This window comes from Microcebus murinus, chromosome 7, assembly GCF_040939455.1.
Source record: "Microcebus murinus isolate Inina chromosome 7, M.murinus_Inina_mat1.0, whole genome shotgun sequence".
Classification (NCBI taxonomy): Eukaryota; Metazoa; Chordata; class Mammalia; order Primates; family Cheirogaleidae; genus Microcebus; species Microcebus murinus.
The window spans coordinates 61837077-61860103 of record NC_134110.1 but is presented as its reverse complement, the minus strand read 5'-3'; the positions used below and the strand labels follow the sequence as shown (position 1 = coordinate 61860103).

At 40.6% G+C, this 23027-nt stretch overlaps 1 protein-coding gene across 1 annotated transcript in view; it reads right to left on the bottom strand.

The window, feature by feature from the left end:
• Positions 1-3782: 3782 nt before the first annotated feature.
• SNX31 (sorting nexin 31) overlaps positions 3783-23027 on the bottom strand; it is a 66414-nt gene continuing 47169 nt past the window's right edge. Inside the window, exons 10-14 of the mRNA XM_012762028.2 lie at positions 22611-22814; positions 17640-17753; positions 13104-13181; positions 7285-7341; positions 3783-4706 (exon numbers count right to left, since the gene is read on the bottom strand). Of these exons, the coding sequence (XP_012617482.2) occupies positions 4611-4706; positions 7285-7341; positions 13104-13181; positions 17640-17753; positions 22611-22814 (549 nt within the window). The 3' untranslated portion in view covers positions 3783-4610. The remainder of the gene's footprint in view (positions 4707-7284; positions 7342-13103; positions 13182-17639; positions 17754-22610; positions 22815-23027) is intronic.

The following is a 23027-nucleotide window of genomic DNA, read 5'->3' as shown; positions in this document are numbered from 1 at the left end:
GAGAGCGCTGATCCATTCATGAGGGTGGAGCCCTCTGATTTAATCACATGCCCAAAGGCCCTACCACTTAAGACCATCACCTTGAGGTTTAAGTTCAAACATATGATTTTTCGATGGATGTGGGACACATATATCAAAACTATAGCAATTCCTAGGCCAGTCACAGTGGCTTATGCCAGTAATCCCAGCACTTTGGGAGGTCGAGGCAGGAAGATCTCGTTAGGCCAGGAGTTCGATACTAGCTTGAGCAACATAGTGAGCCCCTGTTTCTACAAAACATTTAAACAATTAGCCAGGCATGGTGGTGCATGCCTGGAGTCCCAGCTACTAGTGAGGCTGAGCATCGCTCGAGCCCAGAATTCTGAGGTTATAGTGAGCTATGATGATGCCACTGCACTCCAGTCTGGGTGACACTGAATGAGACCCTGTCTCTAAAAACATAAAAATAAAAAAGAAAGAAAGAAAAGAAACCATAGCAACTCTTGACCAGCAAGAAAGGAATATTTGTAAATTTGTTAACATTTTTATAAGAAAACAAAAAGATGGGTAAGTAATGCAAATTGCCCTTAGCCTGTGCATTTATTCTAAGGCAAACAGAATGAGGAAAGATTTCCAACAGTGAGTGCAAATGATTTTTATTTTGTAAAACCAGAAAAGTGAATTTTACATGCCTTCCAGCTCATAAGATACATTTAAAAAAAAAATGGAGTTTGTTGTTTTTTGTGTTTATTTTTGTTTTGTTAATCCAGCAAGATTAAAAATAAAATCCCAGGCCGGGCGCGGTGGCTCACGCCTGTAATCCTAGCTCTCTGGGAGGCCGAGGCGGGCGGATTGCTCGAGGTCAGGAGTTCGAAACCAGCCTGAGCAAGAGCGAGACCCCGTCTCTACTATAAATAGAAAGAAATTAATTGGCCAACTAATATATACAAAAAATTAGCCGGGCATGGTGGCACATGCCTGTAGTCCCAGCTACTTGGGAGGCTGAGGCAGGAGGATCCCTTGAGCCCAGTAGTTTGAGGTTGCTGTGAGCTAGGCTGACGCCACGGCACTCACTCTAGCCTGGGCAACAAAGCGAGACTCTGTCTCAAAAAAAAAAAAAAAAAAATCCCAGGTAAAGGAGTTTGCAACAGGGCAGTAAGGTTTGAGGAATTTTATGCAGTGAATTCATTGACTAAGATCTCAGACTATCTTCATTATGAACACCTGACTGCATGCCACCTCTGTTTTAATTTTGAAAAATGAAAAGGGAAAAGAAATAAGAAAAAAGAGGATAAAGAACATCTATGACAGAAAACCATAGTTAATTGCAAAAAAGTACCTAGTACTTATAGTACATAATTGACAAAAAAATCCAGTTACCCGTAAGAATCTTATGCTTAACCACTATGATTCATAGTCAGTCCATACTTGAAAATAAACCTTAATCTACAGTCTTACTATTTTCTTCCCTAACATGGTGTCATACAAGGCGTGGGGAGTGGAATCATTTTCCCTTTGTGCCTAAGTAGGTGGACTTCTTGGCATACGTGCCTCTGGAGAATGCAGTGCTCCACTAGCGATTGGGAGGCACTATCTAGGAACCAGCTCAGTAGTTGATTTCTGAATGGAACTTGTCTCTAGGTGGTTGACCTTCGCGACATACATAAGAAGTTTAATAACTGCCATTTTACTTGTTTTACTCATCATTTTTGTTTTGTAGAAAATCAAGTTAAGGGACAACTAAACAGCATGCAGGGAAGTTGACTTGCCTGTATGGCTGAAGTGTTCTTTTGTGCTTTTCCTTTTTTGTGTCTCTCAGGATTAGTTTGGCCACTGTTTTCCCACCAAAGCTTGAAACCTATTTGGTTTCTCCACGAATTAAGATCACTTGGCTCCTCTCAAATTTACTTTGAGGGTGATCTTAATGTCTAACTGAAATAGTTAACCTAGAATTTGCTTCATTGTGCACAAGGGGCTGTGTGCAAGCTGTAGGTTCACCACACGCTGACCTATGCCCCGGCCCCGCTCTCGGGAGGACATCAGCTCTTCAGCCAGGTCTGCACGTGCCTCCCTGCAGACGGCCCACAGGGGCTCAGACAATGCCATCAGCTCCGTCCTCTTTCGTATTATTATTTGTGTGACATTTTCAAACTCAGGTGTGTTTGTCTGTGGGCAAGTTGTTTAAGCTAGTAATTTCAGGAGTATAGACAGCAGTAAAAATGCAGGTGCACATCTAGAAAGGGAGGGAGTTGATGTTGGTGAGTGTGGATGTCATAGGAGAAAATGCGGCTGGCTGGGGACCGCTTTTGCAGGCATTTGAGGAGCGCGTGCACAGATGAACAGCTACGCCAGTAATTTCCAAAGCCACACCACACCCCTTAGAAGTTGCTAAGGATACCAACAGCGGCCTACCTGGTCTTCTCTGGTGCCCAGTGGCCGTGCTGGTGGCAGGAGCAGCCGCCCAGGGGGTCATCACCTCCAGGAGCAGTGGGGGTCTCACTTGCCATCTTCTCCCAGGCCCTGCAGCCGGGAAGCCCACTCTGGCAGTCGGAGCTTAGACCTCTTACCCAATGATCAAGTGTTTTGATCCCGAAGTGACAAATTCCTACACTCCTTCCAGATAAAAATAGGCCCAATAATTCCAAAAGGGGCTATATATACATACCTATGATAAAGCTTCTTCTCTCACATAACTACTAAGGAATGTGTCATTTTACAAAGTAAGTTGAGAATTTTGTTCCCTACTATCCCAGTTCCTTTATTCTTCACGTTATATACCACCGAATGCATGTCATCGTGTGTATTTTTCTTCTCATATTCTGATACTGATGATAATCTCAATGTTTTGAAAAAAAACCTATTAACTACAGTGCTTCTGTTTTTGTCATCCTCAATAAAGGATAAACTTCTGTACATATTTGGGGACTACTGCATTAGTATACGCATATAACCTGATCCTTTTCACCTCTTTTCTTATCGCCTAACTACTCCCTTAACCTTAAAACTTTGCTAGCACAGATCAAGGTTGCTCATTGTTTCCTAAACACCACACTTATTCGGCCATCCTGCCGTTTCTCTAGGGTCCCCCCACCTTTGTCCCTGCCTAGCTCTACTCTTTCTTCAAAGTCCCTCTTTCCCTCAGGGCTTTCCTGAGGGCCCCCAACTTCCTTTGACACAGAGGTCTACACTACACTTTGACACCAACTACATGTTCTCTGGGATTGCTCACTCCTGCATATCAAGTTGAAACATATAACAATAACCACATTAAACTATTTTTAACCTACAAAGATAGCAGTCACAGATGGTTCAATTTAATGTATGCATCTTCTTACCCCAAATACGCATTCTTTTTGTATTCCTAGTGTCTATGCAGCCCTTTACATTGTGTAGGTGTTTGCTATTAAAAAAAGATAAACCCTATTCTTAAATAAGGCTATTCTTAAATTGGCAAAATAGTTTCCATTTAAATCTGAAGATGATCCTAATCCATCTATATACTCACTATGGATGATCTGGGATCTTTGTGATTTCCTCTGCAAAAATATTCTACTAGAGTCTAAAATATAAAAACTTTAAGGTACTTGAAGATATAGCTATAGGCATTGATTGATAAATATTATAGGGTCTTAGTAGATTCTATATTTCAAAAAGATCACTCAGAGAATTTTTGTCAGTAAATTTTACACTCACTAGAATATATTTCATATTTATTATATAATTAATAACATAACCCAGTTAGAAAAGAACATTAGAATCTTACATTTTCCAATTACATTGTATAGATTCCTCTATCCCTCTTGCTTATTGTGGTCTTAATTCTCTATATAATTATATTAATTACCATGAGATAACTGAAACTGGATAGGAAAAATATCTAATGAGAAAGTATACATGTTTTTAAAGCTAAGAGACATATAAAGTATCTGATATGACGTGCAGGGCCTTATTGCTTTCCAAAATAAAAATATCCAAAATAGTATGTTAGTTATTGAACTGAATTCAGGACCCTAAGGACAGAGTCCAATGACAACAACAGGGGAACACAGAGCTGGCAGCCTCTTATCCTGAGTCCCTCCATATTGGTAGGCTCAGGATCATGTAAGGAAACAAATCAGTATTTCATCACCTTCTTGCTCTAATCCTGTGCAGATGGATCAGAGAAACCCTTGTTTCTTTTTCTGCGATTCTACTTCTTAAAGTCGTATTTTCCTCAGCTGAGGAGTCATGTCTTTAGAACTTGACCCCAAGTGTATTTGTAATATTTTTAATGAGCCTTTCATTCATGTAATTTCAGAATATACAAAAGACTTCATGAAGCCATGTAAATGTCTATTTTGTAGGGGAAAATAGAATGAGTTTCATATTAGTTGATTCAAACTTGCCGTTCACGAGCTATTAAAAAAACTCTAACTTTGGTTCCTGTTGCTTTCTAATCTTGATATTTACACGGGCTGCTGGAGTATACTTGATGAACACAGGCTATTTTGATGCCTAAAAAATGGAAGAGAGAGGATGGGAAGAGGTCAAATTTCTTCCATTGACAATACGAAGCCCACCTCAACCCCCAAGTTCTTTCACCATCTTGAAATAGCATGAGAGGACATTTTAAAATATCAGACTTTTTTTCTTCAAAGATCTTCTTCCTTTATGGTTCCAAAAACACAGTCGTCTTTAGCTATCTTACTCTTGCTTGTTCTTGGTAGAAAGCTAGAATAGTCTTTCTGCTGTGAAGTAAACAGAGAAGTCAGAAATACAAATGAGAGGAAATAATTTTCACAACAATAACAATAAAAAAGTCAAGGTTAAAACTGTATTAATAGGGCAACAGGAAGGTTACATTTATTTAAGCAACGGTTATTTTAAATGGTTTGATCCTGTGGAAGCTTTATTTGGGGGTAGGTGTAGGTATACCTGTGAGGGCGAGGAAAGCACCCCCTGCTGGTCTGCTGAGGTAGACGTGTCCCGAGTGTCTTTCTGGGCTCTAGAATGTCACCCAGGTAATACTGAACTCTGCCTGTCCTGTCCTTTTCTCCTCCCTTAAAGCCATGTGACTTTCAATTTTTAACTTTGCCCAAAATCTTTGTTGTGCACCCCACACAAATACAAACTGCAAAAAAGTATTATGCTTATTTTAAAACATTTTAAGAAGTCATGTCACTTCAGCGAGTAGTTTGCCTTCAGTATTTATGACATCTCGAAGACAGGGGCATGGAGAGTAGAGAGTGAAAAAAAATGTGGGCACCTCCATGAGCAGATAGACTAAACATTTTTTCTCTACGAGATTTGTTTCAATAAGAGAAGCCCCATCACAGAGTGGTTGAAGGAATAAATTCTATTTGCAAACAACAAATAAAAACTGCTTGGGTTCAAATATTGCCTCCACTATTTTACTGGCTGTGTGACCTTGGGCAAGTTACTTAACCTTTCTGTGTTTCAGTTCCCTGGGCAGTGAACCAAGGATAGTAGTAATAGTACCTAGGTTGCCATGGGGATGAAATGAGTTCTACATGGAAAGTAATTATAACAGTGCCTGGCTCAGGATAGGCTCTATATGAAGGTTTGCTAAATAAATTGGCATTCAATATAGTCGGGGCACCAGGCCCCCTGCTGACATGCTGGTCCTGTTGGGAGCATGAGGCAGGTGTGCCTGTTTGAGAGTCACTACTCTCCTGAGAGGACAGCTGAATGGATCCCAGGTTGGTTGTGTGTTGTGTCGTCTGTTGTCCTAGGACAGTGGCTCTCAAACTTGAAAATGCATCAGATTCATCCCACAGGCTTGTTAATCACAGATTGCCCTGCCACTACCCCAGAGCCTCCGATCCACTAGGTTTGGGGCCTGAGAATTTGCATTTCTTTCTTTCTTTATTTATTTTTGTTATTGTTTTTCAGACCCAATTTCTAATAAGTGATGCTGGTACTGTGGTCCAGGGACCACACACATTGAGAACCACTGTTCTAGGGCAATGGTTCCAATCCTGATTGTATGTTAGAACCACCTGGGGAGCTTTTAAAAATTCTGTTACCCAGGCCCCTCAGACCAAATTAAATCACTCTCCGAGGGTGGGGCCCAGCCATCGGTTTTTAGAGCTCCCCAGGTGACTTCAATGTGCAGCCAAGGTTGGGAACCACGGCTCTTTTGCTGTGTGCTGCTAGAATGGATGAATTTTTAAATGATGAAGTGATGCTAATCTGCATTTTGCAGATAAAGAAATTGTAGCATGGTGCAGTGTGTCTCACTGGGGTGCTTGTTATTAATGCTGATTTTCCAAAGTCCCCATCCCAGATCAACTGCATTGATGTTTGCGGATGAGGCCTAGGAATCTTTAAGAAGCACCTCAGGAGTCCCTAAAGATGAGTAGCTAGTAAATGGTGGAGTTCCTATCTCCTGTCTCTGACCTAACCAGCTAGAAACGCTGTTATCACAAAAGAGAAAGCTTTGCTTTTGCGTTTACTTTGACCTTGCCCCCTGAGCTTATTCACTCAAGAAAGGACTACATGTATTTACATATTTATAAATACTGTACTTATATACTAAAGACCTTTCTACACACACTAGACACTGCGACAGGTTCTGAATCAATAATAAATCCCATTTGAATGCTAGTTAGAAGTCAACTTTATTTCACTCACCTACACTAGGATTTGGACATAGAAAGGAAGAATTGGCAAGTAGTTAAGGGCACGGTTCTGGGGTCAGACTGCCTGCTTCCTTCTACTATTGATTACTGTGCAACCTTGGGCAAGTCACTTAACCTCTCTGTGCCCCCCTAGTTTCCTTAACTTATTTATAGGGTTGTGGAGGAATGTGTTAATTCATATACAAGTGCTTGGAACAGTGCCTGGCAAAAATAAGGGCACAAAAATGTTGTCTGTTTTGCTTTTTTTCTACTATTATCTGTACAGCAGACCTAAATGTGCAAAAAAGCATCTTATAAACTTAAAAAGTGTTTTATACAGAGTACACGGCAGAAAACCTGTGAAACTAAAACATAATATCCTAAAATATACAAAGTAGAAAGAGAATTAAAAAAAAAATTCATGGGTATAGAAGAAAATCACCAAAGAATTTTGTGTTCCTCTTGGAAATTTTCTGTATAAAAATTCTCTTAGCCCTGCTGAGAGCCACAATAAAAATACTATACTTCATGTCAGCTCTCCAATTGGCCCAGCCTACTTAGAAGAGCTTCTGAGAAATGGAATTCTGGCTTATTCTTGGAAGCAGAATGGCTTTGGTTAAAGGGGAAAAAAAGGGCAGATTTATCAAAATTATAATGTATCGATTACATAATTTTACTCACAGACCTGGCTTTGATGAATGTGGTATTTGTTACTTTTGCCTTGTTCCGGAACTTCAATCTGCTAAATAGATTAGTTAGATGTCAGTCAGCACAGCCCAGAGAAGCAAGCACACAAATAACCTATTTAACTAGCACATTTTCCCTTCCACAATAATCCTCTTAATGGTCCCACAGGCTGCCAGTCAGCAGGTACAGAACTTGTCATCTGTGCCTTCATCCTTCACTTGCCCGGGTCTTGTTACAGAAATGGAGTCCCTGAAACTTAAGTGACATGTCATGTTTAACATTAGTGGTTGCCTATGGGTTTTGTGATTTAAGAAAGCTTTTAAAAGAACTTCACATGAGACAAAACGTTCTTCTAAATTCTGAACTAATCCACGGAGCTCCACCCCATATGCTGAATCAAAGCCAAATGGGGCTTTGGTTAATCAAAAGGTGCCATTAATCAAAGGAAGAATCAAAGTGAGGTTCAAGACACTTGAATATACTTCATGTGCATAAGGTAAACCCAATACACCAGTCAGGGTCCCAGCAGGAAACAGATGGTGCATTCCTGGGGTAAGCCAGGAGAGTTTTAGAAAGGAACTATTTAACTATTTAATGGAGGTGTGGGCAGGATTAAAGCGAATCAATGAAGGGCTGGTGGGGCCTCTAGGGGCTGGCAATGAGGGGGTTGGAGGAAGATTGTTACCACCTCTAGCCTCGAAGAGGCCAGGGGAACAGCTGTTCCTGGAGCCTGAGAGTAGAGGTAGCTGTAAGGAGCAGAGGTTGCCTGACAGGAGCCATAGCCTCCAGTGGAGGGATTCGCCAGCCACAGAAATCCACACTCGATCTCCCCTTTCCCTCTCCCTCCAGTCTCCTGCTTCATTTCCCAGTGAGTCCCCTCCTACAGAGCAAGGTCGCAGAGCAGGTGAGGAGTGGACAGTGAATCTGGAGGGGCACCCCTAGCAAACCTAGTAGACCTAGCTAGGTCTTTGGGGAGAGAGTTCTTAGAACTTCCTTAATGGGAAGGAAGAGAACTACTATTAAACAACTGTGCAGTTTGTGCATATCTCGAACAGGGCGCAGTGCTTAGCCCTCTGCAATTATAAATGTCTCTGTACTGATCGCCTTCCCCAGCCAACGAATCAGCTCCCTCACAGAATAAAGGGGGGAAATAAGTTGTTTATTGTTGCTTACTGTAGAATGGGATATTTCAAATTAAGTGAGATAAATAACTGCAAAAGAGCATTACCTTTTAATGATGATTAACTTTGTTATAAGATACATTGCTTTAAAGAGGTGTGCATGAGACTTCCTTTAGGTTAGTATTCTTAATAGAAATGTTCATATATTTGAAGCTATCTCAATCATTTTTAAAAAGTCAGTTAAGGCCGGGCGCTGTGGCTCACGCCTGTAATCCTAGCTCTTGGGAGGCCGAGGCGGGCGGATTGCTCAAGGTCAGGAGTTCAAAACCAGCCTGAGCAAGAGCGAGACCCCGTCTCTACTATAAATAGAAAGAAATTAATTGGCCAACTGATATATATATAAAAAATTAGCTGGGCATGGTGGCGCATGCCTGTAGTCCCAGCTACCCGGGAGGCTGAGGCAGAAGGATCACTCGAGCCCAGGAGTTTGAGGTTGCTGTGAGCTAGGCTGACGCCACGGCACTCACTCTAGCCTGGGCAACAAAGCGAGACTCTGTCTCAAAAAAAAAAAAAAAAAAAAAGTCAGTTAAGTCACAGTAAATGAGAAATTAATGCTCTGATGTCTTATGTGTTTTGTTACTATTATTATTTTACAAAACTACATTATAATTTGTAATTAGTCTTGTGCCATGAAATATAGAACCTGGGGGGAAAATGCTCAGCATTTTTCTCTCTTCTTCTTCTTCCTTTCCCCTTCCCTATGTCAAAAGAAATAAAATAGAACCCACTGCACATCTTAAACAGTTTCTGATATAATCAGTTTCCCTGACTTACTACAATAAGGCCTTAAATACTTTACATACTAGTGGGAATAAAGTTGGGGATAAAAGTGAATCTTTTTTCATAATACAATATTCCTGTACTTTCTCTTTCATTAATAGTTTCTGTTAATAATAAAATCACTTGCTTCTATACGGCAATTTCCCCCTGGCTCTCCAAAACTTTGTCCTCCTGCTATACTCAGACCATTCTCATGACTGCTGTCTATAGTTTTTCCATTTTCTGGACTGGACTAGTTCTTCAAAAGGCTAACAGTCCTGGAACATCAAAAACTGCTGCCTTTGGTGTTTCTCCTCCTCACTCATAATGGAAACACATTTAAAAGTACCAGTTGCCTTTTGAATGGTCTCACCTTGCCCAAAATGAAAGAAAAATAGAGAGAAAAATACGTATGGCGATGGTAGCTGGGGATGGAGTGAGAGGTATAAGGTAAGCAGAAATTAGAAAGGCATCTCATTCCACCATTTTCTGAGAAAACTAATTTAGAGGTCAGACTTACTTTTAAGAAAATTGAAGGAAAAATATACAAACTAGGTGTAGATTAATAGAAATATAAATTTGTTTTCCCTTTTCTTTTCTTTTTTCTTTCTTTTTTTTTGAGACAGAGTCTCACTCTGTTGCCTGAGCTAGAGTGCTGTGGCGTCAGCCTGGCTCGCAGCAACCTCAAACTCCTGGGCTCATGCGATCCTTCTGCGTCAGCCTCCTGAGTAGCTGGAACTACAGGCACACACCACCATGCCCGACTAATTTTTTCTATTTTTGGTAGAGACAGGGTCTAGCACTTGCTCAGGCTGGTCTCTAACTCCTGAGCTCAAATAATTCGCCCGCCATGGCCTCCCAGAGTGCTAGGATTACAGGCATGAGCCACTGTGACTGGCCATAAATTGTTTTTTAATTCAGAAAATTATTCACTCTCATATTCCTGAAGTACCTTTCATGTATTCAGATTATGGTTCAATAAACAAAATAATACACTTTCAGAAATTCCTCAGAAACACATCAATTGCATAAAATACATCTACTTTCTTTCCTTTATATCTTTTACAATTCTTTAAATGGCAGAGATTGTTGGTAGTCTACTCCATTATTCATTCTGCCCTTCTTCCTTAGTAATAACACCTAGCCTTATTTGCACAGACAACACATCCTACTATAATAAAAGACTACATTTACCAGACTCCCTTGCAGCTAGGTGCTGGCCTGTGTTGTGATTAACTCTTGGCCAATGAGTTGTAGGCAGAAATTGTATGTGAAACTTCTGAGATTCCTCCTTAAAGAAAAGACAGGAACCCTTGTTGTATCTTCTTCATACTTGCTGCCTGGAATGTGGTTAGAATGATGGGTGTACCAGCAGGCATTCTGAGCAAAGCCACACACACACTGAAGATAGCACAGCAGAAAGGGCTCTGGTGACATTATGGAGCCACCATCCCAGTACTAGATTGCCTACTTCTGGACTTCTTTTAGGTGAGGGAGAAACAAACTTCCATTTTGTCTAAGACACAATGTTTTGTTTTGTCTTGTTTTGTTTGTTGTCACATATAGCTAAACCTAATCCTAACCCATATACTTTATTTTAAAATAAAACAACCCTTTATAATTCAGCTCCAGTTAAAAGCAACAAATATTAACAAAATTGATTTAGGTTTTTGTGTAGAGGCAAAGCTTTAAGAAAAATGTTATATATACATTTTTTTCTACTGGTTTATGGTTAATATTGCCTTTAAGAATTTAACATGACATTTTTTGTTGTGGTTTTATGTTTACTTTATTCTTTAATGCATTTGTTTGACTCAAATTTTAAAGATTTCTTCATAAACAGTTCAAGTCTTACCTTTCAAAACATTGTCTAAAACTAATGAAGCTAATTAACTTTAAGTTAGCAATAAATTTCTTCTTTCCCTCATTCCATCTTCCTAGGAGAAAACCAGTACAATTTAATCTGCTTCTAGGGACCATCTGCTTTAATTTATGGGGCTCATTTGGGTTATAGTTTCCTCAATTTCTCCCTCCTGCTTCAGATTCTTCAAGATTATAAAAATCTTGGACTCAAAATCTGCCTTGCAAAATAGAGACTTCTGTGTCCTAGCCCATACAAGCCTTCTACAAGTGCTGTGTGTCAGTTCAGACTTTGAGTATTTACCCAGAAAACAAGGGACTGTTACAATCATACATTTATATGGTTACTTTAAGCCACTTTACGTTGACTTTAGTCAACTATACTCTGTAAGGAGGCCCAGCACTCAGTATAAATTCACATGGTTGAACTGTCTGCTTCCTTTACCTTCTGGGGAACCATTCTACCCAAAGCTTTGTGATGAAATTCCAGATTGAAATGTGGACTATGCCTACAACATCCTCTTGAAAAGTCAAATTTTCAAGAGGAAGTGTCTGAATTTTGCTTCCTGAGAACCAAAATGAGTAAAGAAATAAAGAGTTTTGGGAAATAAAACTTGTTGATTATTTGGATAAGGCAATACAAAAGTATTACTAAGATGCTGATTTTGCTATCAATCAGAGATAAATCATGGTTTTCAGTCTGTGTGCAAATCTAAGGAATGCAGTGCTGTTGCTTTTCTTTAAAACTTGAAATAGATTGCTACCTTCTCCATTCTACTGAGTTCACTACTTAGCTATTCATTGCACAAGTATTTCCTGTATCAAGTAGCTTACGTTTTAGTCATCCATATTTAAGAGCACTTCTCCCTTTTAATGAGATTACTTCAGTTAATTACCTTTCTCTTTATTCTTCTTTTTATATATATAATAATCAGAACCCAAGAAGGTCCATCCTGCCTAAGAGGTTGGATTTTATTACTCTTTTTAAAAGAGTCTCCTTGATTCCTTTATTGCTTTGATTTACTACTCTCTAGTACATTTTGAATTGTGCAATCACTGAGAAGCAGTAAATTTATTTTCCCTGGAAAAATATTTTCAGTTCTAGAAGAAAGAGAAATAAGTATAAAGTACAATTATTTTCTTAGGAAAAAGCTGTAAAGTAAAGATCAATGTTAACTAACAATGCCATCCATCTCTTATAAAAGACTAAAATTAAATAAAAACATTAGGGAAGTTTGCAAATGTTTTCTGTTGTATTTTTAAAGATCAACGTAATAGTCTACAAAAGAATTAAGTTTACAAATGTCAACCAGGCATTAGCATTTGTAATCATTTTAAAAGATCAAATTGTATTATCTTATTTGGGACATGCTTAAATCATGATGATAATAGGCTATTTTAAAAAGTTTAAAAATCTCAGTAATTTTTTTTAACAGCCTGCCCACCCATCCTTTCAATGAGCCACTAGACCTTTAATGTGCAAATGCAGACTAGAAAAATAAGGTTTAATTTTGCATTGAGAAAAAATGATAGCCTTAGAGTGTCTTTGACTTGATGACTCCCTCCAACTGCTAAAGGCATTTTCAGTTGCACAATGGAAGTACCAAGAGGCTGTGGATTCTTTCTAGGGACAAACTCTGGGGCTTATTTACTATCATCCCCACCCCTCAAGATCCTGACTTCATGATGTAGCTTTTAGGATAAATCCGAAAGCCTCCATGTGGGGGAAGGCAGAAATGAAATGACACAAAGTAGAGGATTAAAGAGTTCACAGTAGTGTGAAGAGGATTTCTCATTGGAAAATGGCTTGAGTTCTAAAGACAGGCTTCCTTCCCCAGCGCCATTCTGAGGCCTGAGCTACCAGAGGGGACGAGGAGCTCGCTCCTATGTGGTTAGGATTTCTCCCCTGAGGACCAGACCTGCTGGCCCAGGGAATTTATGAGTGTAGTTTGCTCTCCAAGTGTTAGCTGATGGTGGGAACTTAAAGTGAAAAATATCCACAGCCAAGAGCACTTACCATTTCTGGATTCTCAGCAGCTAGCTTTACCATCTTTTCTGAGATCATCTTTTTCAAGCAGCTACTCAGCAAAAAAGCCTAAGAAATCCAGAAATAAAAAACTCACTCAACTACAGAGATCTCCATTCTCTTTTTTCCTGCCTCATAGAACAAGGCGGAGTTTGAGCTCTGCCCTCCAATAGCATGCTTTCAAGAATTTAGATCTTTTTAACTTCCAGAAATTTGCGTAAGATGCAATTAGCAAGTTACCATACATTTTCTCAATTACATAGACATATGTATGGTAAATTTTAAAAAGACAGATGAAAAATGGATTTCTTTCTTAATCTTTTTCCTCTTAAAATTCCCCCCTTGCATCCCATGTTTTCTAGTATTTTATACATTTTATGAACAACAAGCAAAACTACTTATTATTGTCATCAAATAAACTGATGATGGTCAATCCTATATTTAGTTGTATACATAATTGAGACCTATTATTAGGCATATATAGTAACCAGTTTGAAAGACTATATTAGCACCTTATTGCTTTTATTGAACTTAAAAAAACCAAATTAGCTATTTTTCTTCACTTTTTTATTTTTCCAGTATCTTTAATCACTCTTTGAAGACTGACAGTTGCCTCCAGTATGCCCTGTGGTTTAATCATCATCGTGAGCACCAAGACACATGTAGCTGCACATCTTGTATGCAAAGGCTGTGCTTTCTTGTACCAGGCTCTTCACCCATATGCCAAATTTTCCTATGATTTTTCTCATTTGTTCCTTTCCCACTAATCCTTTTTGTCTCATCCTGCTCTTAATTCTTGACTTGCTGTTTTCTCCTTGTGCCCACTAAGGTTTGAGATGACTGTACCTCAAAGTGGAGGCTGCAGAACCTTAGCACAGGGCTATGCTCAGGGATGGCCACTGTGCTGGAGGGGATGATGGAGAGGAAGGAAAAGAGAGAGAGCCAACCTGTCTGGAGTGGTACCTCAAGTAGAAAGCTCTTGGAGGGGAGGACACAGAAGGCGGAATCAGAGGGAGAAAGGGCTACATACAGGCCTCCACATCTTACAGGGCTGTAGAACATCATAGGAATTAATTTTATTTAAGGGGAAAGGAGGAAGAGAGAAAAGGGGCTGCCACCAGTAAGGAAAAGAGTAACAGATGTGCAGTTTATACATAAATTCTGACTTCCTAGCTTTGCTAAGCAGTAGACCTGTTTGTGCATTAAATGTAACCCGCACAAAACTAGAGAATGAAATAGTTAAACAACAAAACCCTGAGCTAATGCAGCTAGGAAGGGTGTTTACCGGTGTTAAACAAGATGCAGACTGATTCCATATTCCTGCACAATGTACACAAATATGTACACAAGCTAGAACTCTGCTATAAACCAGCTCAGGTTTATTAAATACAAAGGGACTGCGCTTTCGTTTAAAGGGCCTAGAAAAGACTTGGGCCCAAGCCCCCATGTGTGCTTGCAAGGCATACAAGTCACATTGCTGCCTTTTGCAAAAGTAGCTCTTGGGTGTGCATCAGTAAAACTCACACTCCAGAGGAAATAAGACTTTATTAGGAATCCTTTGAAAGAAGTTTATTGTACTTCTTTATAGTGGCTTAAACTCATTTGCTACTGACTAGATTTAAAAAACCATAATAAAATTTAACAGCACTTAGCATTCTGAAGGAGGGGGCTGTTTGGGGAGTAGTGTTACTACCCAAATCTTTTTATGTCTGTGCAAGTGACTGCTAATCTTGCCTCAGCAAACCATCCTACCATTTTCCTAAGGATGTTTCATATTTAAGCTGAACCTAAGGACCCATGTCTTTAACTCAGGATTTTGGTCCAGCACTTCATGTTTTTCAGAGGATTTTGATATCATGACCACAACTGTACTGGAAATATATTGAAAGAGGGTGTTGGTTGACTGAAACCAGAATGCTCCATAGAATTCAGTGTGATCACCAGGGACTCAAATTGAATATAATGTCAATGCAAAGATTACTTTGCATTGCATAATATTTTGATTCTATCTTAGAATATCTATAGTTTTGATTCCAATTTGAAATAGCTTAATTCAGCAAAAATTTTTTTTCGATTGGATTTGGTGTTAAGAAAATTAGATTCGGCCGGGCGTGGTGGCTCATGCCTGTAATCCTAGCACTTTGGGAGGCCGAGGCGGGCGGATTGCTCAAGGTCAGGAGTTCGAAACCAGCCTGAGCGAGACCCCGTCTCTAACAAAAATAGAAAGAAATTAATTGACCAACTAAAAATATATACAAAAAAATTAGCCGGGCATGGTGGCGCATGCCTGTAGTCCCAGCTACTCGGGAGGCTGAGGCAGTAGGATCGCTGAGCCCCGGAGATTGAGGTTGCTGTGAGCCAGGCTGATGCCACGGCACTCACTCTAGCCTGGGCAACAAAGTGAGACTCTGTCTCAAAAAAAAAAAAAAAAAAAAGAAAAAAGAAAATTAGATTTGTTTTTTTAGGATTTCTACTCCAATTTTAGTTGTAAGCTTATGGCAGACATGGATAGTTGGCTACCCAACACCCAAGGCCCCTTCCTGTCTCTTAAGGAGACCCTGATTTTGTTTGGGATGATAAAATGCTCAGCCCCTGGCAATAACTAAGGTTACTCTCAGCCAAACATGAATCCTCTTCCTTTTTGCCAGATGCTTGATTCGCAGACCACCTTGTCGCCAGGAGTGGTCATATGGCCCAGTTTTGGCCAATGAGACAGAACAGAAAATCTACTGGGGGGTTTCTGGGGTCAAGCATTTGCTTTCCAGATAAGAGAGATACAGGTTGAGCATCCCTAATCCAAAAGCTGGAAATTCTGGAGTGCTGACATGGCACCACAGTGGAAAATTCCACACATGACCTCATGTGACCGGTAACAGTCAAAATGCAGGCACACGGTGCAGTTTGTCATTGCTGTTCTTTAACAGCTGGTATGGGTATTCTGCCGAGACTACTGTGCTGCTGTTACCCTGAACACATAGTTTTTTTCACTGTATTTATGGCCTGTTATATTTTCTACTGTTAAGTACTTATGTGTAAATAAATATAAGAAAATGATTGCTTATTGGTAGCATATAAATTCAGAATTGGGAATGATGGTGATAGCAAATAACCACAGATTGTCCACATGGGTGGCTGAGATAGTGACACCTTTGGTTTCTGATGATTCAGTGCACACAAGCTTTATCTCATGCATGAAATTATTAAAAATGTAAAATAACCATCAGACTATGCATATAAGGTATATATGAAACAAATTTCATGTTTAGACTTGGGTCCCATCTTCAAGATAACTCATCATGTACAGCTGTGGTCCCGACCTCCTGGGCTGTGGATTGGTACCAGTTCATGTATGGCCTCTTAGGAACCAGGCCACATAGCAGGAGGTGAGCTGCGTTGGAACACCAACGAAGCTTCATCTATATTTAGAGCTGCTTCCCATTGTGGACATCACTGAGTTCCGCCTCTGCCCACCCCCCACCCCCCATCCTCTGCGTCCATGGAAAAATTGTCTTCCATGAAACTGGTCCCTGGTGCCAAAAAGGTTGGGGACCACTGAATACAGTCATACATCACTTAATGACAGGGCTACATTCTGAGAAATGCATTGTTGAACAATTCTGTCATCATGTGAACATTTTAGAGCATACTCACACAAACTTAGATGGTATAGCCTACTACACTCCTAGGCTACAAATCTGTACGGCATGTTACTGTACTGAATACTGTAGGTAACTATAACACAATGATAAGTATTAGTGTATCTAAGCATAGAAAAGGTACAGTAAGAATAGAGTACTATAATCTTATGGGACTCTGGCCATATATGTGATCTATTGTTGACTGAAATGTCATTATGCAACACATGACTCTATATACAAATACTTCAAAATCCAAAAAAGTCCAAAATCCAAAACACTTCTTCTGGTCCCAAGCATTTTGGATAAGGGATACTCAACTTGTAGCTTTTTATCTGCTTGTAAAAGGCCCTGAATAAGAAAAGAGTAATAGGAATGCCAATCTTTACTTCCAGCATTATTAATATTAAGTGAGATAACACAATCTGTATTGTCTAAGCCAGAGGTAAGCAAACAAATCCAGCCCATCACCTATTTTTGTAAATAATGCTTTACTGGAACATAGCCAGAGCCATTTGTTCATGTACTGTCTGTAGCTGCTCCTACCAGAGTCGAGCAGTTGCAACAGAGACCATATGGACCTCAAATCCTAAAGTATTTACCACCTGCTCCTTTAAGAAAAAGTTTGCAGACACCTGGTCTAAGCCACTGTTAGTTGAGTCTTCCATTACTTGGTAACTAAATTCATTGCTAACTGATGTGAAGGCCATGGTGACTAGTAAACTACAACCAAACAGAAATCAAAATAAAAGGTATTGCAGTCCAAAAAGAGAGTGTGTGGCACACTCCAGTGCCCTGCTCTAGTTGGGTTAGAGCAATGTGCCTTGTCCCCCCAGCAAGCAAGATAGCCTTTCAGCACAGAAGGTTTTCATGCTGTGACCTGAAAACTTACCTGTTTGGTGTAAATAACAAACCACTGCCAGCGACTCTCCTCGCTGTACTGAAATCTGAGCTCTAAGTTCTGGTTGAGAGTTCTCTGGGGCCCATCCAAATCCAGCAGAGTCCCCTACAGAGGAAAAGATGTTACTGGATATTCAATAGAAATTCAAGTGCCTGTTAATGTGCTCAGCAAAATATCAGAATGAGTGAAACTGTCCTTATTCCTAAGAAGCTATCAATCTATTGAGGAGCCATGAAAGTAAATCGCCACAGTTAGAGGTAGTAGGTGCTATCAAGGAAGCAGACATAGGTCTATGGAAGTAACCAGAACAGGCCCCTAACCCAGGCTGGGAGGGTAAAGGGAGGCTTGCTGGAGGGAGGGCCATCTGAACAAAGTAGAAACCATCCAAGTTTGTTGTGGTGGTTTTGTTTTAGGGGGTTGGAGGGAAGGTGAGAAGTGGTTCCTGGTAGAAGAAATAGCAAATGCATAGGGAGCCCGGCATGCTGGAGACACTGCAAGGGATGGAGCGAGGCTGCAGCAGGGCTCCAGGCACGGAGGCTGGCGTGAGAAGAGGTTTAGAGAGGCAGGGCAGGACCAGATCCTGAAAGCTGGCTAGGGAACGTCTGTGATTTTTGCTGTACAGCATCTATCGCTCTTTTTCCTAGTAATGGAGCCTCCAATTCTCTTGGGGAAACCATCTATCTTTCACTGTAGGTCATCTATGTAGGACTGTCAGGGAATGGTAAGTCAGGAGGTGGCTTATGACACAAGGTTAAGCCAATTGGACAAATAATTCTCTGTGCGCCTCATCTGATTCCAGAGTAGAGAGACCCAAAGAGCAGGTCCTGATAGAAAGTTCCTGTTTCCTATACACCTTGAGCTCCTTTGGTTCCTGATTTTCTTAAGCTTCAGCTTTTCCTTTGATCTGTAGGTTACTCCATATCATTCCAACAAATCTATTTTTTACTAGTGTTGTTTCTATTGCTTGCCACCAAAGAGCCCTAACTCTTATAGGTTTTATAAGCTAAGTTAAGGATCTTTTCCCTCCAGAGGGCAATAGAAATTCATTAAGAGATTTTTAGCTGGGCACGGCAGTGTGCATCTATAATTCCAGCTACTCGGGAGGCTGAGGCAGGAGGATTCCTTGAGCTCAAGAGTTTAAGGATAGCCTGGCAACATAACAAGATCTTGTCAAAAAAAAAAAAAAAAAGATTTTTGAAACCTGGAAAGTACTACAATTTGATGTTTATTTTTAGAATACTGGTCTGACAGCATCAGTGTAAACAATGAATTGGAAAACAGTTGTTTTCAGACATTGAACAACAGATGACCCAGGATTGTCAACACAAAGAGAAGGAAAACAAATGAAGTGAGCCCCACAATTATCCCAGCTTACTGCCTGGAGGGGTTTTCAGGGTGTAGCACAAGGACAGGGAACCCAAACAGAGCCCAGAGGTCTTGCTGAGTTGAAGAGAAAGAGACAAATGTTAAAAGTAGTTGAAGTTAGAATTTATTGGACAGAACACCAAAGGGTACATACGGCTTTGTACGTAGAGAGAGCTCTAGACAGCTTTTCTCAAATATTTGGTTGAATAATTATCTGTGCATGTGTAGAGTAAAACTCCATGAGGCCAGAGAAAGAACCACTGGAAAGCAGTAAGTTGAACAATTCCAGGAGCTCACAAACAAGGTTGCCGAGTTCAGAGTCCATGTTTCCATTAGTCAGAATAGAGTGACAAGGCCAAGATGCTGGGTAGAGTCCTAAGAATGAATGAGTAAAGGGCTAAACTAGCTCTAACGACTACTCTGGACTTTAAGAACACTTAAAAGCAAATCTTAAAATCAAAGCTTAAAATCAGAAAAATAAAACTAATCCCAAGTAACTTAACTGCATCTCAGAACAAAGTCTAATACTCTTTAAAGGAATTCAATAAAATCTATCATTCAACAATGTAAAATTCACAATGTTTAGCATACCATAAAAATTACATGGCATGAAAAGGAGAAGGAAAATATGATCTGCAAACTGGAGAAAATTCAGTCAATAAAAACAGATCCAGAAATTACAGAGATGATGGAATTAGTAGGCAAAAATATTAAAACAGTTACTTAAAATATACTTCACACACTCAGGAGTTTGGGAAAAATAGAAGCGTGATAGGGAGAGAAACAGAACATATAAAAAAGACCTAAATGAAACTTCTAGAGATGAAAAATATAATTTTAGAAGTAAAAGTACACTGGGTGGGATCAACAGCAATGTTAGACATTATATAAGAAAAGATCAATAATTGTGAAGCCACGGCAGTAGAAACTACCCAAAATAAAGCAGAGAGAGAAAAATACTGAAATAAATAAAACCACAATGAGATACCACTTCACACTCATTAGGTTAGCTATAATAATAATAATAATAATAAAAACTTCCTGTGAACACATTTGGGGCAAAAATTATTTAAAAAATCAGATAATAATAAGTACTGGGAAGGATGTGGAAAACCCAGAACCCTCGTCCACTGTTAGTGGGGACATGAAATTGTGCAGCCACTTTAGAAAGCAGGCTAGCGGTTCCTCAGCAGGCTAGAGGTAAACATAGAATTATCATTTGACCTCAGGAATTCCACTCCTAGGTATATACCTAAGGGAAATGAAAAATTATGTCCACAAAAGCTTGTGCACACCTGTTCATAACAGCATAACTCATAATAGCCAAAAGGTAGAAGCAACCCTAATGTCCCATCAATAGATGAATGGATAAATAAAATGTGGTATAACTATACCATGGAATATTATTTGGCCATAAAAAAGAATAAAGTGCTAATAACGTGCTCTAACAAGGATGAACCTTGGAAACGTGCCAAGTAAAAAGCTAGTCACAAAGACCACATTATCACATGATTCCATTAATATGAAATGTCCAGAATAGACAAATCTAATCTACAGAGACAGAATGTAGATTAGCGGTTTTCCTGGGCTGGGGGAATAGGGAAATAACAGGTAAAAGGTTTGGGTTGCTTAACAGTTTCTAAAAAAAGTAAACGTGCAGGCTGGGCATGGTGGCTCACTCCTGTAATCCTAACACTCTGGGAGGCCGAGGCGGAAGGATTGCTTGAGGCCAGGAATTTAGACCAGCCTGAATAAAAGCGAGACCCCCATCTCTACTAAAAATAGAAAAAATTAGCTGGGTGTGGTGTCGAGCACCTGTAGTCCCAGTTACTTGAGAGACTGAGACAGGAGGACCGCTTGAGGCTAGGAGTTTGAGGTTGCTGTGAGCTAGGCTGATGCCACAGCACTCTAGCCTGGGCATCAGAGTGAAACTCTGTCTCAAAAAAAAAAAGTTAACATGCAATACCAGATGACCCTGCAATTGCCCTTCTGAGTATTTATGCCAGAGAAATGAAGACTTGTGGAAAGACAAAAACCTGTACATGAATATTTACAGCAGCTTTATTCATAATAGCTAAAAACTGGAAACAACCAGATGTCCTTCAATGAGTAAATGGTTAAACAAACATTGGCACATCCATATCTTGCCCTACTTCTTAGCAATTAAAAGAGACAAACTACTGATACATTCAATAACCTGGATGAACTTCCAAGGAATTTTGCTGACCAAAAAGAAAAAAAAAAAAAATCACTAAAGTAATTGACATTTATAGAATACTCCAGAAAATAGCAGAAGGCACATTCTTTTTAAGTACATATGGAACATGCACTAAGAAAGATTAAATTTGGGGCCCTATAGCAAGTTTCCATACGTTTAAATTTCTCTGACTCCCAAGGGGGCAAGAGTGGGGCAGGGAGAAGGGTTAGGAAGCTGTTCCTTCCGTCTATGCAGGGAACGTTGAGACTGAGCTGTGAGCCTGGAAACAAAGGGAGATCTTTGAGGGATAACAAGGTCGGCCTCCATTGGCACTTACACATGTAGGGTAAGAGTGAGGAGGAAACAGAGACAGTCCAGATTCCTGGTTTGGCAACTAGGGGGTGTTGGGGGAAGCCCCATGTACCAATACAGGGAACTCAGGAGGAAGGACTCTGTGATGGGCATGAGAAGGGAGGGATGAGCCTGCCGTTGGGAAAGGCTGTGTTTGAGATGTCCATGAGACACCCAGTGACAGTGTCCGGAGCGAGTAGGACACACTGGGCCTTTGATAGGGACCTGGCAGTTGATTTCAGAGAATATGCAGGGAAAGATGCTAGAACAGACACCCCAGGAAACACCAGCATTTGGCCAATCAATGCTCAGAGGGGGAAGCGGCCCGTGGCAGTAGGGGAGGAAGGAGAGGGAGTTTTGAGAAGGGAGAGGTGGTTGACAGTGTCAAATGTCACAGAGAGGGCAAGTGCTAGACCAGCTAAAAAGTCCCCAGGAAGCCCATGGATTTAACAAGTGGGCATCATAGTTGCTCTGTTAGCTTTTGTCCTCTACTAGCTAACCTCAGTTTCCTGTGTAAAGAGGGTGACCCCATTTAGCTCAATGAGTTCCGGTGAGAATTTAATAATAGATGTGGCAGTGGCCAGCATTGTACCTGGTACAATGTAGCACTCCACAAACGTGATAAGGGTTTGTCTTGCAAGGAGCTGGTGAAGCAAGCATGATGCCAGGGCTCCTTAAGAAGAGCTCTGCTGGTCGGTGGCCAGTTTTGAAGCATAGAGATTGTATCAGGACTGAGCACGTAGTAAGTGCTCAATAAACAGTAGCTGTTATTACCATAGCCTCCCTTCAAGCAGTAGAGAGGTCAGCTCTCGGAAGGTGGGAAGATCGGTGTCTCTGCTGCTCCAGACGGAGAACTCATACCTGACTCCAGATGGGTTTCACTGCTAGATGAAGTGCAATGTGGCTTAAATGCCACTCCACTCAAGCTACTGCTTCAAACGGCAAACCTGTCTCCCTAGCGCTAACTTAGTCACCCAAGAGCAATAGGATTTTTAAATCACACGTGGAGACTTTAAATCATGGGCAAAGCAAGGTGCGAAGATACTCACAAGGAAAGTGACCTGCCAGCACTTCACCCTGTTCATCTGGAAAACGACGTCCTGGGTCTGGTTACCAGGCAGGGTGATGCAGCAGCTGATCTCGTTGTTGCCGACGGAGAGGACAGCCCCGCAGCCTGGTTCCGGGTAGTCGCAGGTGCAGGGATCCAGCTGCATGTGGCCATAGTGTCGTACCTCCCGGGACAGCTCCAGAAACTGTTCCAAAAACAGGGCAGGGTGAGGGACAGAAGGAAGCAAAAGACCACTGGAAGCAGATGAAAACCTGGACCATAAGGAAGAAGACAGCGCCCCTTGTGCTGACGGTAAGCCCCGGGGAGGTTCATAGTGTGTCCTTCCAGGGGAGAGGCCATGCCTGCCTCCTTCACTATGGTGCCCTGCTCCTGTTATGGGGCTTGGCACATAGTGGGA